This window comes from Xiphias gladius, chromosome 16 (genome assembly GCF_016859285.1).
Source record: "Xiphias gladius isolate SHS-SW01 ecotype Sanya breed wild chromosome 16, ASM1685928v1, whole genome shotgun sequence".
NCBI classification, from domain to species: Eukaryota; Metazoa; Chordata; class Actinopteri; order Istiophoriformes; family Xiphiidae; genus Xiphias; species Xiphias gladius.
The window spans coordinates 11,019,335-11,037,500 of record NC_053415.1 but is presented as its reverse complement, the minus strand read 5'-3'; the positions used below and the strand labels follow the sequence as shown (position 1 = coordinate 11,037,500).

Sequence of the window (18,166 nt, the reverse complement as noted above, 5' to 3'; positions counted from 1 at the left end):
TTACTGTATGTGTGAGCACAGAGAGTAGGAGAAAAGCAAACAGATAAAGGGCGGTCCAGCCACACACTTGGTTTTGACCTGGTCTTGTTACACATACAGACACACACACACACACACCTGCTGTTACAAACGCAAACCAGATACACTCAAGAATAGGTGTAAACAGACATTTGTGCTTCGAGCTGCAAAATAAGGCATTCCCCATGGATTTCTCTTTCCTACATATACATGCACACACACTGTCTCATTAGGGGCTGGACACTGTGTAGCCTGCAGCTCTGGCTGCGTCTCTTAACTTTGATTCCAACCTTGATTGTCTGCCTCTCAAATGGAGGTGGGTCTGAGGAAAAGCTCTGAAAAAGGCAACTTAAACTGACAGAACAAGACAACATCACTTCACACAAGCTTTGGAGCCCAAATTGCCCATGACACACCCAGAAAATTCCCTTTCTTCACAATGTGACACCTCACCTGCCATCTCCCCTAGCCGGCAATTGATTAGTAACAAAAAGTGTTAAGCAACGACATGTCAAAACCATCCTATTTGAAAACTGTTAGTGACATTTTCTGCTAAAAATATCCAATATCATCCACCTTTTCTTCTCGCCAGGAATAAATCTATGTGAAATGTGAAATAAAGATTACATTTTAACTGGTAGCACACAGGCACACACAAGCACACACACACAGACAACACACACACACACACACACACACACACACAGATCCCGTAGAGCTGTTGTCAGCCTGGATTTACAAAATAAGACAAGTTGGGCTCTGCAGCCAGCCAGTAGTTGTCATATAAGACTAGGTGACTGTTGGCAGGAGCTGTTTTGATGCTGTTCACATGTTATTTACATCACGCACCCTCCTGTCATGTTCTGTTCCCAGCATGTCTCGTGTGTGAGTGCATATGTCTTCATTTGTGTGTCGGTGTTGCTGTGTGTAGAGGATTGTCTCCCTGATGTTCCATCATACCAAATAATCATCCCACAGTCATCCGTGAGATGCGATTTCCTTTAAACAATAGCGGGCCAGTCGCTTTCCTGCTGACCTCAACCTTCTCTGTAGGCTGCGTGGGCAGGAACAAATGTTGACACATGTGCAGCTCAGCCCCCATTTGGGCAGTGGTGATGACGCAGTCTCTTTATGCTGCTGCTCATTTAATTGCCTTCTAAGCAGACTTTAATAACGGGGGCCAACTGCTCGCCAGTGCTTCTGTTCTAGCTCGACCTTAACTATTAGATGGTGAGAAAGAAGCAAACTAATACTAATGATTTTCCTGCCAAGAGAAAAAAGGGAAACTACTGTGAATGGCCCAGACATGTCTTTAACAGAAATAGTTGTAATTTTGTTGAAACAAATGACGTGGAGAGTTTGATTGGCCTACTTTGAGTGGCAGGGACAATACAGCTGGCTCCTACCCCGTTAACCGAAACACAGTCCACCACTGCAGTAGGCTGCCTGCTCAGATTTGTGATTAGTGTATAGACAAGAACATAGCCTCTACATTAGGCTTTAAATCTCTTTTCACAGCAATGCTGTTCTGATTTCGGCTCCTTTTCAGAGCCAATCATTCAGCGCTATGGTGCATGTCAGTCACCTGTCAATCAAATGTTGTGCCCTGTCCTGGGATATTTTTTCTTGGATTTTCTGTAAGGTTATGATATGTATGTAAGTGGTGCTCTTTATTTTTGTCAGCTCCAGTTCCACTTCAAGCCACCTTTTTTTTTTTTTTTGAACTGAGTAAATAGTCTCCTGTACAGTGGTGGAAGTACTCAGATCCTGTACTAAAGTAAAAGGACCATTACAAAAATGTAGAAACTCTCATTTACAAGTAAGAGAAAGCAAAAGTCCTGCATTCAAATATGCATTAGCAGCAAAATGTACTTAAAGCATCAAAAGTAAAAATGCTCATTCTGGAGGAAAATGGTCCCTGTGACCAAGTTATTACAATATATTACATTATTAGATCATTACTACTGATGCATCAATACACATGTAGCATTTTGTGACCAAGTTATTACAATATATTACATTATTAGATCATTACTACTGATGCATCAATACACATGTAGCATTTTACTGTTGTCACAGATGAACTACTTTTAACTACTTTATATACAGTTCTATAGTTTAGTCCAGTAGTTCTCAACCTGTGGTCACAGGATAAATCTGAGAGGTTGTGAGATGATTAGGGTAGGAAAGAAAGAAAAATGTATATACATACAGTATTACATGTATATGTATAAGTACATGCATGTGTGTGTGTGTGTGTGTGTGTGTGTGTGTGCTCGCACACGCATGTGTAAGGATTCAGTATTTACACTGTGTGCTGTACATGCATGTGTATGTGTAGATTTATGTATGTGCCAAATGTAAATTCTGTGTAACCTTGTCATTTTACTTTGAAAGAAAGAAGAAAAACAAAGTTCTCCTATGCAAATTTGTTTTTATTTTTTGGTCTTCTCTCTGCTCTAATTCCACCTCTTTGGGCCTCGAACAGTTATTTAAATGAAACTGCTAACAACTCACACACATCTGAAACAAGACAAAGAACCCCGACCAGACATTGCTTTTTTGTAAGACATTGCTTTGCACTTTTAATAAATCCCTGATAGCTACACAATCATCAGTCACACACATTGGGGCATTCATTTAACTACTTTCAGTTGAGCTTTTGCAGGAGGATGTGCCTTGCTCAAAAACAGTTGGATGAATGAATTTCCTATCTGGCTGTATTTGGCTGCTCTGTGTATTTAATATGGTTGCTTGTGGAAATAAACATTTCCATATATATACAGGTATTTGGTACATGTGACATGTCTTTTAGCATCTTGGCAAAATGCTATCATTCAAACACTGAATCATCTTAGAATAACTGTTCTCAGAAGCATCTGGAGACTGGGCTGGAATTGACAAACTTAGCTGCAGAAACGTGGGTAAACCTTAGATGATAACATTATAAAATTATTAAAAATGTCATCTTGACATTGGATTCTTAAAGCCCAGTGAAATTGTTGAAGATGTTCAGTATCTACAGAGGGTGTATTGGTAGATTGGAAGTCATGGTGTGTGACATGAAGTGTCAGTAGCTCATCTCTTAGGGTGGAAAAAGTTCTCACTTTGTTACAGAAGCTGTGATCCTCACTGTTATGATACATGCTACACTTTTTTATTTTAAATTATATTTACTAAGTCTAAATAAATATGTACATGTGATTATTTTCGATTCACAAAATCATTCAAATTTGTGCAACAAACCTGAGTTACATCATATTGTAATCCCACATTTTGTCTTTTTTTGTGCATATTTGCTGAGGGAACACGTAGCGCTGATTAAATCATAGAATCAGTGTTGGGATGGCAGACAAAGTCAGGACTTTCACAGCTGAGGTTCTATTTGACAAATTATCACAGCAGCATGACTATCCTCTAATAAGAGTAGACTGGTGTGATGGACTCAAGTGGTCCCAGGGGGATATCTAACATCAGCCAGAACTCACTTCCTCTTAGTAAGAGGCGCAATGCTGCAGACGGGGAGCTGCACTGCTCCAGAAACATGCTTTTAAAGCCTATCCTGGGAAATTATGGATCAAACTAGTGTGTCACCCCGCTCTTGCCTCTGTCGTGTGTGCCCTCTCTGGCAGCAGTTAATGAGACAGTCGGGGAGCTGAAGGGCGCAATACGCTGGATGTACAGAGAAAGGATCATATGGCACATCAGGCAGCCAAGCAGCAGCGACGAGTCCCCTCAATCATCCAGTAATTCCACCTCTACAGCCAAAGTGATGGGTGCCTGCCACAGATCCGACTCTTCGAGGTCAACGAGTCCGCGGCTCGTCAGTTTGATAATTTAAAGAAAAGCCAACCTTTAAATGAGACTTTAGTTGTGAGCAAGTTTCACAAGCACTTTGTCGACTGGAAGGCAGGGCAAGGAAGGAAGCGAGGTTGGGCGTCTTCATATTGGAACGTGTCCCATAGACGGAACCGCACCTTTTACTCGGAGTTTCTTGCTCCTCCTCTGTAGTGACTGGTCACTCAACTCGGACAGAGATGTTGTCTGCTATCCGGTCTCATCTTCTTCCACTTTTCAAGCTCTACCTGCTTGGTTTGAAGGTTCTGCTGGTTCAGCTGGTCAGCAGACCTTTCAGGTTGCCAGGTCGGTTTAACTCGCGATAGGTTACCGTGGTTCACCCAGTGTTGTGTTGTGTCCCAGTCAGTCGGTCTTTGTGAGTAACGAACGCTGGTACGTTGTAGTTACATGACCCAACGGTATTAGTACATTTAAAAGCCATTATTCATATCGGCATTGGCTATCACTGTAGAGCGGTAACGTATGTTAACGCTAAGCTAGCTATGTTAGCTAGTAGTAGAGAAGTGTAAGAGTGGAAACGTAGAGTGGAATAAAGTTCTATCTGATGTTTTATACATACCGAATTCAGCAGAAGAGTTTAACCGGCCATTTAAATCCTAAAGTATGCTCTCCAAACCGTCTGCGTTTTGTCGCCGAGAGATGTGGGTTTAAATTTCCATTTTTTGTAAAGCAGTTTGGACTGGTGTGGCTATTCGCAAGAGAGCAGAAACTACCACGGCAGCGGGTCAATTACAACGCTTGGGTGACGGCACTGTCAACCAATGAAATATAAATCGCTGAACGAAAAGTGCAGTGCAGCGACTCTGTAAAGGAATTTCACAGCAATATTTTGGTATTTTGTGTCGGTGTTGTAATTGAAAGCGATAAATTGAAGTTAGATCAACAATGACACGTGTATTTCACAATACTTACTATTTTTATATAGTAGGTTTTAAGAAAATGGAGAAGTCAGGCTCAGGTGTGTGGGTATTGTGTACTCATGGCCTGAAAAAGTAATTGATAAAAGTTTTTCCAGCAAGTCACTCTCTGAGGAAGTGAGTTTTTCAGTCCTAAACATTTCATACATACAGTACCTACCACAGAAGTTCCACCGTACTATGGATACATAAAGCGATTTATTATTTCTTTAAACCTTTTTTAGGCAGGAAGTTGGCACTTACGTGAAACCATAATTCCTGTAATTTAAAGGACACTAAAGCAACTCAGTGAAACTGTAAGATACAACATTCTTTAAGAAAGCGAAGGAAAATTGTTATACAATACCACAGGAATTAAAAAAAACCCAAATAAATAAAGTCCGTCTGAGATTTGCAGACTATCTACAAGGTCTGACTACAAGGGCTTCTCATGTCTTGAAATAGTGGCCCATCTCGAAGCAGCTTCCTTATCAAATGACATTTTCCCTGATATCTGTGTGTACTCTTCTGCCTCTGCCAGTGATGCCCAGACAAGATGGCAAGGTTGCCATAGTGACAGGAGGAGGCAGGGGAATCGGCTATGAGGTAGTCCGCCACATGGCCAGACTGGGGGCGCATGTTATCATAGGTACAGTATGAAGCACCACACGACTGACATGCAAACATGACAGGAGATACAACATTTGAACAGGACTGACACACGTGTATGACAAAGAGATTTCCCCAAAGGCTGGCTTTCTTCTGTTTATACTCAGATTTACAAAAACAGCAGTAACGATAAGCATAATGATAACCTCTTGTGCTGTACAATTAATAAACATCAAATAGAAATAAAACATCAAACAACACAATAAACTAAGGCAAAATACTATACAAAATAAACAAAAGAAAATGGATGAAGCTCTGTAGATAAAAACAGCTATAAGTTTAATTATGAGAAAAGACTGGTTAAGCTTAGCAGTTGGTGAGCATTGTTCTTCAAACTGCAGGCTCAATTTCCTGACTCATAAACCCTCTCGAAAAGTCTCCTGTCGTTTTCTGCTGTTGCTTGATTCATCATTTTGATTATTTTGCATTACAAGTAAAACCTCAATAGATTTATGCTATGCTGTATTTAATTCACACCTGTGTCAGTTTCTGTCAGAAAGTTTCTCTGCTGTCAGAACATGCTTGGGAATGGGAGGGAAGAAAAGAGTAATTTTACTGACTGAGCTGGATATTTTGATAAGTGTAAATATTCTGATTATTATGACTTTATATCATTTAGGATTATCACCATAAAAATTAAGTTGTGTACAGGTCAGAGCCACCTGCCCACAGCAGCAAACCTGACAAAGCAACCCGTCAGCACACTCACAGTATAAGCAAATGTAAAACTGGAGGCACAGTAACCTCAGAGATGACAGTGAGAATGCCACAATCACTGCTAAATTGGCTTAAATTAGTTTTCAACTGGCTGATCAGCAGTAACACGGGGAGAACCAAAAATACTTGTGTCAAACTGTGTAGAGAAGGAGATGTTGCCAGCATGTTTAGTTGAATCACTGTCTGTCAATCTGAGAAGAAGACACAAATTACAGTTAAGAGTTGGTATGACTTTTAGTAAGCAACACAGTAATTTACCAAAACTGATCCCAATTGCATACTATAATCCACTGGCATCACAGTTTTTGTTTGTTTGTTTGTTTGTTTTTTACTTTTGGTTTAAAATAGTTACAGGTGAAAATTGTTGCAGTCAAAGTCCTTGTAAGTCTGAGAAGAAAATATTTTAACCCAGACAATCAACCTAACAACTCTGCATGTTACTTATCAAAAAAGAAACATCCCTTTCAAGGTTCCATGGGGCTGAATAGTGTAAATAAATATTTGCACACAATAGCTTAACCTTATGGTATCCAATGTCTTTCTCTTTACTGTAGTCCCCATGTATCAGGTAATAAGTCCAGTACAGCTGAGTGGATGTGGGTCTAAGTTGGTTGGGTTACAGTGAAGATACAAGGCTACAGTCGTATCATCTTATAATAACGTAATTTGTATTGTACAGTGAACAAAGACATTGAAGGCATCGTCTTCTTAAAAGCCTGTTGCTGTGCGAAATCCTTAATTAGTATTAGACGGTTATATGCCTCTTGACACCCTGTTGATCCGTCTTAAGGTTTGGAATAACATCAAAAGAGTTTGTTTTTATCATTAGAAAATATGTGTGGTGCTCCACTGTGAGATGACGTAAAGAAATTTTGAGCTCTGCTGGGATTAAAAGGCTGTTAATAAATTTGGTGTTAAATGCAAATTTAGGATTATAAGAGGCTTTTTTACATAAAACAAGGTCTGGTATTGTTCCATTAATTATTTAGCAATATTTACTGGTGGAAGATAAATGCAAAACAACAAAGTCCTATAAAGGAAATGGCTAGTATACTTTATACCATGGTTTCTTGTAGCGTCTATGTAAAACTTCGTCATTTTAGTGTGAATGTTTAAACATTGTGAAAATGTGTTGTAAAATAGGAAAGAGCATTAACTGCAAAAGTGATTTATAAAGAAAGCAGTTGATAACCACACCGAGGACATTAATGGCCATTTAAAAGGATTTGTGTAAATGATTAAATTAGGAATTGATACACTAGACCAGAATTTATAGCTGTTACCATCAAAAGGTTGTTATGAAAAACAGATCAAGACAGTGAGATAGTAAATATTCGCAAGAGTATGTATGTATAGTATATGGATATGAAGTACATATAGATAATCAGCTGAATGAACTCCCAATGTTCATATAGTGTATATTTATTTCTACCTATATCTCTCTCTCTCTCTTCCCTTGTTGAAGTGCCACCTACTACGTACTTACCAAGGCGATGTACAGTGCATTCAGAAAGGATGCAGACACCTTCTTTATTCCTGCAGCCTTATGCGAAAATTGTTTAAATTCATCCTTCCCTCATCGATTTACACCCAAGACCCCATAATGAAAAAGCAAAAACAAAGTTTTAGAAAAATCTTTGAAAAAATTTTTGAAAAAAGGAAAGTGTGAAATATACAGATAAAGGTAATGACTTGAAACAAACTGACCGGACATGAAGCGGGGATGTCGTGGTTCATAGTAAGTACCTCTAACGCACCAAAGTGCCCCTAGTGTATATTTTTGCATAAATGTAAATATGAAAATATTATTACAGTAATTATCCCATGAAAAAATAGGTGATTTGTCAAACAAAGTTTGGTAAAAACAACTGAACAACAATCATTCAATTGATCTGTTACAGTGACATCCCTAATCATAATTTGCCCAACAGTATCAGACAGGCTGGTTATAGCCTGCTCCACTACATCTGTAGTTTTCACTGTGGTGGAAACACATTAGGGGTAAGATGGCGTCCTGTTTAATTGTTTGTATTGTTGTGCTTTGTTCTTTAGTCTGGAGGATTGTGCTTGGGATTTATGTTTTGAGGAGGTGCATTTTCCTTTTCATCTAACCTTTCTCCCAGCAACACTCCAGAACTGGCAGCTGAGCAAACTTCCATTAGCATCTCCTCAAATGTACACTCCGGTGGGGGTTGATGTTATTTCAACTCTGCCCGTTAAGCTATGACGATCAAGTTTTACTCTGTATTCTCTATTTGTAGTCTACAGTGACTGGGTTTTGTTTCAGCGTAACTCAGTCATCAGGTCATCAGAGTAAACCAGAGAACTCTCTGTGGTGGCTGTTAAGAGGGGCATTTCACTTGCAGTCAATGTAAAACAGCTAAATTGGGATTTTACATTTTACATTCTACCCTACTAATATTAAAAAAAAATAAAAATAAATATATATATATATATATATATATATTAAAAAAAAACCACTTTAGGTGCAGGACATTTCCACTCCAAGATGCTGTGCACAGAACAGCAATATGTTTTCACATGGCTGGCTTCCAGGGTGAGACTGAATTTTCCAGTCCGTTCACGAGCCTTAAAATTTTGAAGAAAACTCTGCTTTATTCATTCAGAGTGTATACCACAAAGTCAATGTCAGAGGGTCCTTGGAGATGGTTTGAGCAGTACATAAATGAGACTTGAGCACTACATATGATTACACACAAAATCAATACATGAAGAACTTTAAGTGTCTGTTGTAGGCCCAGGCAATTGTATGTGTGTCGAAGCTGATCCCGCGGGAATCAAGAGTGTATCTCCATTTCAAATAGTCTTGAGATAATTCATGAAGTGAGAATATTTATGGTAAAGTGAATCCCTCTCTGTTAATGGAGTGGATGCACATTTCAGGTGGAGTGGTGGCATAGTGCTTGTGTGAGGGGATTTCATGGTTTGAGCCTCTGCACTGTCAAATACCAGAGTTGGATATTAACTAGTGTGCAATTGAGCTTGAAGTGTTTATGTGCCAGTTTTGATTGAAAGTGACTATTTTTAAGATAAGGTAATTAAACTTAAATTATTCTGAACTGGAAAAAGGAATCTTTGATGTTGCAAAAACGACAGTACATCCTACCAAGAACAAGACTATGTTGAAACCTAGTGTGTGGCTGGACCGTCTGTTTGCTTCTCTCCTAATCTCTGTGCTCACATTTACAATAATTTAATACAGCCAAATTCCCAATAAAGCTGTGTTCATTTACATGGTTTTCTGTTTGTATTGTCAGACAATGGAACAAGTGTGAAATAGTGACTGAAACTTGACCCGTTAAGATACAAGTTAACCAGCAGTCACTTCCAAACCTGCTAAAATCCTGATTTTACAACCGCAGCTACATCTGACAAAGTCACCATACACATAGGTTAAAGACAACAGCTGTGCTTTTTCGGCTATATTTACTTGTAAAATGATCAATCAGAGATAAAGTTATAAGGTCACTAGCATCTATGTAGCTGCCATGCAGTCAATTGACTGAGATGTATAGAGAGGTGTGCATGCGGAGGGAAAGCTTGAGCTTGCGCTCATGGGGCAATGCTGGCGACTCTCTTCTACAGAAAGTAGCTAAGATTTGTCAAAAAAGTCGCTAGATTTGTTCTGTTTTTCTTTTACACATTTACTTGAATATAATAAGCTTTATTTTTCAGACAAACAGGACAGAACAACCATAATGGATTTAACTACCATAACTGATGCATTTGCAGTTTTTAGTGGGAGTTACATGCTGCAGCTTTTTCTTTGCCAACAGCAGCCAAACGCAGTCACTGTGTGCACCACCTCAACATCTTGCTGTCACAGTGAAGTTGCCAGGTTTGGTACCATTATGCCTGTACAACTTGTGCATCTAACCTGTGCATTTTGTCATTGCGTTCTTACAAAGAGAGCGATTATGCATATTTCAGAAAATGTTGAGCTAAACTATGTATCTTACAACTTTCTTACTGTGTGTCATGCTCAGTTTATGCATCTGTTCGGCTGCAGCAAGATTATTTAAGTGAAATAATTAGGTTACATTTTCATCCCTAGCCCAAAATATTTAGTAGGCTATTATTTCCTCAGGGCTTATATTTAATCATTGGCTATTTTAATGGAGTGCTTTGTCCAAAAGTAGTTGTGCTGAAATGTGTATTTAATGATATGCAGCGTTCTCATTTACTGTTGGTCCATGAGCAGAGAGGCCTATTGAGGAGCAGCTATTTGTGTAAAAAAAAAAACCTGTATTTGTCTGGGATCAGTGTGTGCCTGTCCTGAATGTGTGTGTTTGTGTTACCCTTGTGACATGTCATCCTGAAGAGACACATCTTTCAGCCCAGCCTGAACTGCAGTGCATCAGGGTAAATGATGCTGTGCCCTTGAAAAGGCCTGCGTGATAATCCAAGATTAGTGTGTCTGTGTGTTTGTGTGTGCATGAGGGCTATTTGTGTGTATGAGTTAGGGTAAAAAGATTTTGTGTATGTGTGTGTGTTCGTTTAATGTGGATGCAGCAAATCCTTACATTTGAGAATTGGGAACCAGCTAATGTTCAACCAAAGTTTTGTTGATAAGTGTTTTGTCGTTTGACAAATCATTTACTTGACTAATTGCCAGCACTAATTCGTAAGCAGTGACAGTATAATTTTATCGGTATGTCTGTGTTTTACAGTGTTCGTGTGGGTGTGTGTGTGTGTGTGTGTGTGTACTTCTATCTTTGTGAGGACCAGTTTCAGTCATATACCTCATTGAGTGAACATATTTTGGGAAGGTGAGGAAATTTCAGCCAGTCCTCAAAACTCTAAAGGGCTGTTTGAGGGTTATGACTTAGTTTTAGGGTTCAGGTTAGAATTAGGTTATGGTTGGGGTTAGAGTAAGGATCTAGGGAATACATTATGTCAATCAGTGTCCTCAAAAAGATAGAAGTGTGTGTGTGTGTGTGTGTGTGTGTGTGTGTGTGTGTGTGTGTGTGTGTGTGTGTGTGTGTGTGTGTGTGTGTGTGTGTGTGCGTGGTTGGACATATGTACATGTGTCTGTGCTTTAGAATGGTTCTTTTGAAACTGAGGGTCTGTAAATTAGTCTGTAATTATTATTTTTACCTTCTGTTTCTAATTACTTCCATCTTCTGTTCGATGGAAGAAGAGTTAATTTGTATGCAGACATTCTCTGTAAACAATCCTGTGTCAGAGAGTCAGTTACTGCATCTTTCACCAGGGCATCTGCACGTGTTAAAAATATTAAAATATGTAACGTACTGCATCTAATCTTAAAGTAACAGCACTCTTTTGTGAAGTCTCTGGAACACTGATCCACTATTTAACATTGCTATTAATTTATAAAAACCTAGCCAAACATTAGGTATTGTCAGGATAGTTTACCTGCTTGTCTACCCCACACTAGTTAGTTTTACCTTGGTGCAAATTTGATGTAGTAAATGTTGTGTATTTCTTGTCAATATGTGCTATTTTGAGTTGTAACAAAAAACTAGTTTTTCTCTGGGACAACCCAGTTCCAAAATTGCACAACGCCTTTTTATGAAAAGCTGCTCTCACTTCTGGACTGCTGTCATTCACCATCAAATGTTAACTGTTGTTGGATTACTTTTTATTTTACATCTTATACATATTTTATGGTATAATTAATTGTGCTTTTAAAGTAGTGTACATTCTGAAACCAGGGTTGCAAACAAGCTCTTTACTGAAGCAGAGGGATTTACTCAGAATCTTTTGTTAACATTCATAAATGTTCCTCAAGGGCTAAACGATTGTATTAGGAACTATTTTCATTTGAAGGACCCTTCTTGGAAATATTTTTGTAGAAGATGAAAGAACACAAGACTTACAAAAAAAAGGAAAAACAGTATTATTTTATAAAAACCTCTAAGGGCTTGTCAGACATTGTATTAATCTTTGTGTGTGTCTTCTTCTCCTTCAGGTGGGAGGGATGAGCACGAGGGTCTGGCAGCCGTCAGAAGGATCTGTGAAGAGTACAAAGAAGCCAAAGGTAACATTGCGAACACATTTATGAAAACATGCACAACCACACACACAACCACGCAGACACACAAATGCTTGTGCATTTGTGCACTTGTTTTAGTATGCCAGTGTTTGAAGATAAAGGGCAGAGCTGCAGCAGTGTGTCCCTCAGGCTTGTTTTTACAATCTTTTCCAGGCACACACACATAATTGCACACTTGCAGGTATGCACACACACGCAAACACAGACAGAGCTTCCATGCAGAGTATACAATGTCAGGAGTGTTGTTGATGTAAGGAAGAGGTGGATACAAGGGAAAAGGCTATGAGAAGAAGTTGAGGGGAAATAAGTCAACCAAAATCTGAGAGGGGAGGGGGCGAGCCATAGGAAGCAAAGAGGGTAGGAGAACATGACAAATGGGAAAATATAGGAAAAAGGAGGTGGAGGGAAAATGGAGGTGCAATGGAAGTGATGGAGATGAGAAGAGACAAATTATAGCAGCAAAAAGATTTATTACTCCATTGACTAAAGCTTGCACTGTTCTCTGTAGCTCCTATGTTGAGAAATTGATTTGGCTGACCTTCAAAGCACCATAAATTCCACCATCGTCTCATGACTAATAAGCCTCATAAGTTATCCTTTTCTGTACCAAACGGGCTCGAGTCTTAACCACCTTACAGGGTGTGTCAGTAGCTGTTTATCTCGGAGGATGTTCAGAGATTTATTCCAATGCAAAAATCAGTGGTAATTAAATAACTGGTCAGATTGAAAGACAAACTGAAATTTGTGTTGTATTATCCTTTTGTGTAAGGAAATATAAACTATACAGGGTATCTGCAGGTCCTGAATGTCCTGAAGTCTTAAAAAGCATTGAATTGAGTTTCCTCAAAAAAAAAAAAAAAGGCTTTAGAGTGTATTAAAAATTTCAAAATTTAATTCACAGAAGTCCTAAATGTTTTCTCTTATACATATACAGATTCCATGTTTTAACACATCGCCTTGTTTGTTAGTCCAATTAGCACACACACAAACTTGATCAGGATCATCTGATCTCTGCCTGTTAGACTGTTGGAAATAGATTATTTTTGCACCTTCCCACCTAGATATTTCAACAAATAAATAACAATACCAACATCAGTGGTCAGTGGTACCAAAAATTTATGCCCACTGGAAAACATCAATACAGGGGTCACTGTCACTGTAGAAAAAAACTAAAATTGAAATGTATACTTTTTGTAATGATAATTTTGACAAGTAAAAACAAACACCATAGAGATTTCTTAGTACACTGAATTTTTATTTCAGTTACATTTCAATAAAGTTAAAGTTAAGGTAATTTATGTGCAAATAACACTGTATTAGTACTGTAGCTCTCATGGTAAATAGATCATGTTGAAATAACTTGCACAAAGATCAATTCTATGGGCATGTAAGGGATTAGTTTCACCCTGAATTGGTTTTGGTGTACCGTTTAGTTCTCCTCTCCTAAATACACAATTTCCTACTCTTGTAACTAAAAATTAGTCAGTTGTCTTATCACCAGTGGAAGGTGTTTGTTTCATTAAATGACCCTTCAAATATTGCTTTGCTGAATTAGAAAGTGAAAAAAGTGAAATCCTAACCTTTAACCAGTTTACTATAGGTAATCATTGCCTTCTATGTAAACATGGGATTATATTATTAAAAAGTTATTTAAAAAAAAACAGAGTGTGACCATATGACTGTTTACCTTAATTTTACTCACTACTGAAAAGTGTCTTACTTAGTTTATGTAATACGTAGATTAATTGAATCTGAAAAGTCCAACTCCCCTGAGAAAAACACTGATCATCAGTGTATAGCCAACCCACTGTATATTTTAGTACTTCATAGTATTTGATAAATTTTCATTGGTGGAGCTGAATACAGGTTATGTATGATATTAAATGTAGGGCTGCCAGTTGGGAAGCAAGCTGTGGTTTGTCTTGCTTGGCCTTGCAGTGGAGAGCGGCAGAAAGCCGGCTGGTTAGGTTCCTGCTTGTGTGTAAGTGGCTGTCAGGTACAGAGACAGCGGCCATGTAGCTGGTGTCATTGAAGTCGATTTCCCTGGACAGGGCCGTGGTGAAATTGATTACTTCTTTTGTAATTGGCAGGCACTGAGGCATAGGGGACAAGAGGGGTGTCTGTAGCCAGATGCCTGTGCACTGAATGAGAAAGTGTGTGCGCGTGTGTGCGTGTGTGTGTGTGTGTGTGTGTGTCTTTGTGTTCGAATGTGACAGTAATGGATTCTCATTAGTATGTGAGGCAGGAGCTTTAAACATCTCTGTCCAAACCCCCTTTGGCATCCTTCCTAGTGTTTGCACATTTGTCTGTTATGTGAAATTGGAGACAGCTCTTAATATACATGTGCTGTAGGCTGCAGAGGTGGTTCTCAAACAGGGGACTTGTGGACAATTGTTGAGGTCCTTTAGGAGATTTCAAGGTGTCACCAGTGACAAAGAATTTAATTTCACTAAAAAGTATCTTAATATATTTTATAAAATAGCAATGATAGACTATTCATTGGAGTCACTTGAACACAATTCAAATAAAAATCTGCTATTTTGCAGCCTGACTCATAGGCCTTGCCCACACTAATACGGATATTTTGCAAAACAAAAATTTTCCTCTACATTTTGGCCTCTCATCCACATGTAAGCGCCATTTTAGGTCACTCAAAATGAGATTTCTAATGTGCAGATTTTTAAAAACTCTGGTTTATGTTTATCCACGTGGATATGTAAAATGGATCGTTTGGGAATCAATGAAGTCACTCCCCAATTCATGCATGCCCACTGTTGCGTTGTGTAATTTGCATGCGCCTGAAACAACAACAACTTTGGCAGACCTGTTTCTTTACGTTTGGTTAGTACGAGCAATTCTAAGTTTACAACTTAACTTGGCATTGCTGGACCACTTCACCATCATGCAAAAGTGCCTGCGTCTGCTGCACACAATAAAAAAAAAACAAAAAAACAGAAGCATCCGTGGTTTAAACTCCACCAGAAACAATGGTTTTGGATCAGGCCTGGTTGAGCCAGCAGGCGATGGGACAATTTTGAGACTGGGGTTTTTATCGATGAGGAGTGGAAGGAGAACTTTCGAGCGCCTTCGTCCTTACATCAAAGTGAAATCAACAGTGATGAGTTCTCCAGTAGGTGTTTTGAAAAACACCTACTTTGACAGCTAACACCTGTTGCTTGTCTCAAACATTGTTAGGCAGGTCTATAAAGCTATAACAATCACCTAGACCCACAGTACATTAGGCTGCCTTTCACCAAACCCGGTGCAGAAGAACTTGTCACATGAGTTTACTGTGCCCATGGTATGGCAAAGTGCTTGAACATCCAAATAGCATAACTAGTAAATATGAAAAGGCAGCAAAAATCCTTTCATTCATTTTTCACTGTTTTGACAGTTGCTTTATTTGTGATGCATTTGCAAAGACACATTACAAAGCCAGCTTATTAAACTTAGACAGCTTGTGCTGCATCCACAATGCCTGCAGGAATGAAATTTTGCTTAGCTACGTTTTCATAGCGCAGCCTATTAGATCAGCTTGACCTCTGACTGCACTGCAATTTTCCTCAGAAAGCATGTTTCGAATATGGCTTCATTTTCTCGGTACAAGTAAGTATATTGCTTTATGCCACACAAATTACAGCCTACTACACCCATGATATTGTCTAGTACTACTTAGCTAGATGTTTGGCTGACTGCCACATGTCGTGGGAATGAGAAGGCCCACACCTGAGCCTAATAGGCCTAGGCCCTTCCACCACACAGTTTAATGCTCAATTTGACAAAACCTTTTTATCACAGAGATAATTAAATGAAATCTCTTGGTCTGGTGTATTTGAGTTAGATTTATTGCTTATAGTTGAAGACACACAATAAACCGAGCTGGTCCAGGGATCAACTGAACTTGGAAGGTGAAAGCGCTCATATTTATATCATGTCCCTTATCCTGCCCTTTGTGGGGATAACAATCTTACTCCTCCTAGGTTCCAGTGCTTTTTCTTTTTTATGTACACTTTGCCGGATCTCGTAAATAATGGTGTAATATGGTTCCCATTCTACTACTAGATGTCATAGTTCAAAAAACAATGGTGTAATATTTCCACAATGTTGATTAATAAAAAAAAATACTTTAATGATCATTAGACATTTGAATTATTGTGATTACTGCTTTCGTAAAGTAATTTGATTACTGCTCACATGAAGTTGCTGAAAAGTGTGAATAGGTAAATATTTAGGGTATTAGGTTTGTGAATAATAGAGGGGCATATTGTGGATAGGTTGCTAAAATCAATTGTCTTAGAAGAGAAAACCCTTCAGTGATTGAGGTTGTGAGCTGTTCAGTGTTGGAGGTAATATTGTTGAGATTTTGTGTTTTTGCGCTCTTCATGAGCTCCAGTATACTCCTCTTCACTTGGAGGTCTTCTTGGGCTGTGTTCTCATCTGGAGAGAACCTGCTTTTGAGTTTATTCTGTCTGTAACCCTTAAGTTTGGCCTTGAACGGAACAAGAGGAGAATACATGACTTACTAACGGAATTTACCTTTAAAAACAAGCAATTTGAAAGCGGCTGTTAGATTTCAGACACAAAATAATAATCTACTTTTGAGTGGCTGGTGAATTTGAAAGAATATCTGTAGTGGTGGAAAGTATCTAAGTGCATTTACTTAAATACTTTACTTAGGTACAATTTGAGGTATTTGTGCTTTACTTGATTATATCCATTTTAAATTACTTTATACTCCTATATACATTTCAGAGGGAAATATTATATACTTTCTACTCCACTAAGCTTCCTTGACAACGTTGGTTACTAGCTACTTTTAAGATGACGTTTTTACCAAATGGATAATATAACAAGCTTTTAAAATACAACACATTGTTAAAGATTAAATCAGTGATTTCCAACCTTTTTGGCTTCTGGCGTCCTACAAAGAGCAATGTCTAGTCAGGGTCACATTTCAGATGTCTATGAGTAGATATCAATAAATGTCCAAATGATCCAATATCTCACCAAAAATCAAAGATTAGAGAAAAATTACAAAAACTGAAAACAGATTTGTGTACCAGAACATTGTTTTTCTTCTTTCCTCTCCCTTTAACCGTCTCACAACCCCTCAGCTTTATCTGGTGTCCCTGTAAAGAAAACTGTATATTAAATAGTTCAAACTGGCTCTACCAGCAGCAGCTACAACAGTAACATGCTGCTTACATACTGTTGTTTCAGTATTCTGATGCTCATTGTGGTCGAGCCACTCCAAATCTGCTCATAGAGCTTGAAGTACAGCAACTCCACTGTACCATGTCCACCTTGGCGTTCTGTGTCAACTCCCTCGTGGTACTTTGCACGGATGGGCTTGTCCTTGGTCGATATTGTTATCCTTGTTCACATGTCTTTTGAAAGAGGAAACTCTTTCCCCACTTTATCAGAGTCTTCCCTGGCACAATACTATTCCTGAAACACCACCAAGATGTCTGCGTATTTGGTATAACAAGACTCCCAGTCAATGCTTTTTTGGGCTTTCATCACCTTGTATTGTAACATGACACTAAGCAGTGATCTACCTCGTTGTCTGTCCACACATACCAATCACATTTTGCTTTGGGTTTCACAGAAGAAGCTTGGGCCATGTGCCACAAATAACGGTATGGTATGGTATTTGACGTATCATTGATGTACACTTTATCGCCCCTCTCTGGCCCGGCATGCCTGTTTGAGCATTTGTAGTCGTTTTTTTAATTTTTGTATGACATATTTTTTAAAACGAATGTCGTGTGGACAGAATTTTCAGGGGGGGAACTATCTGTTTGGAAAAATATCCATATAAGTATGGACAAGGCCTTATTCTCAAATTGTGGCCATCCTGACTAATAGATTATGGTAATTTGGAATTTGCCATAGACATACTGTATATCGGGGCAAGCAGCATGAGCTTTCCAAGTAAAATTCAATTTTACAAAAATAATTTAAGACACTA

The 18,166-nt window shown here is 38.7% G+C and overlaps 1 protein-coding gene across 4 annotated transcripts in view; it reads left to right on the top strand.

Moving 5' to 3' along the window:
- Nucleotides 1-18,166, top strand: part of LOC120802038 (dehydrogenase/reductase SDR family member on chromosome X-like) — a 42,797-nt gene that overhangs the window by 8,866 nt on the left and 15,765 nt on the right. For 2 of the 4 annotated variants that reach the window (XM_040149484.1, XM_040149482.1), the window contains exons 2-3: nt 5,314-5,421; nt 12,112-12,180. In XM_040149484.1, the coding sequence (XP_040005418.1) occupies nt 5,316-5,421; nt 12,112-12,180 (175 nt within the window). In that variant the 5' untranslated portion in view covers nt 5,314-5,315. Of the gene's footprint in view, nt 1-3,926; nt 4,162-4,215; nt 4,249-5,313; nt 5,422-12,111; nt 12,181-18,166 lie in introns of those variants that run through there. The other 2 variants (XM_040149481.1, XM_040149483.1) reach the window with 2 other exon arrangements.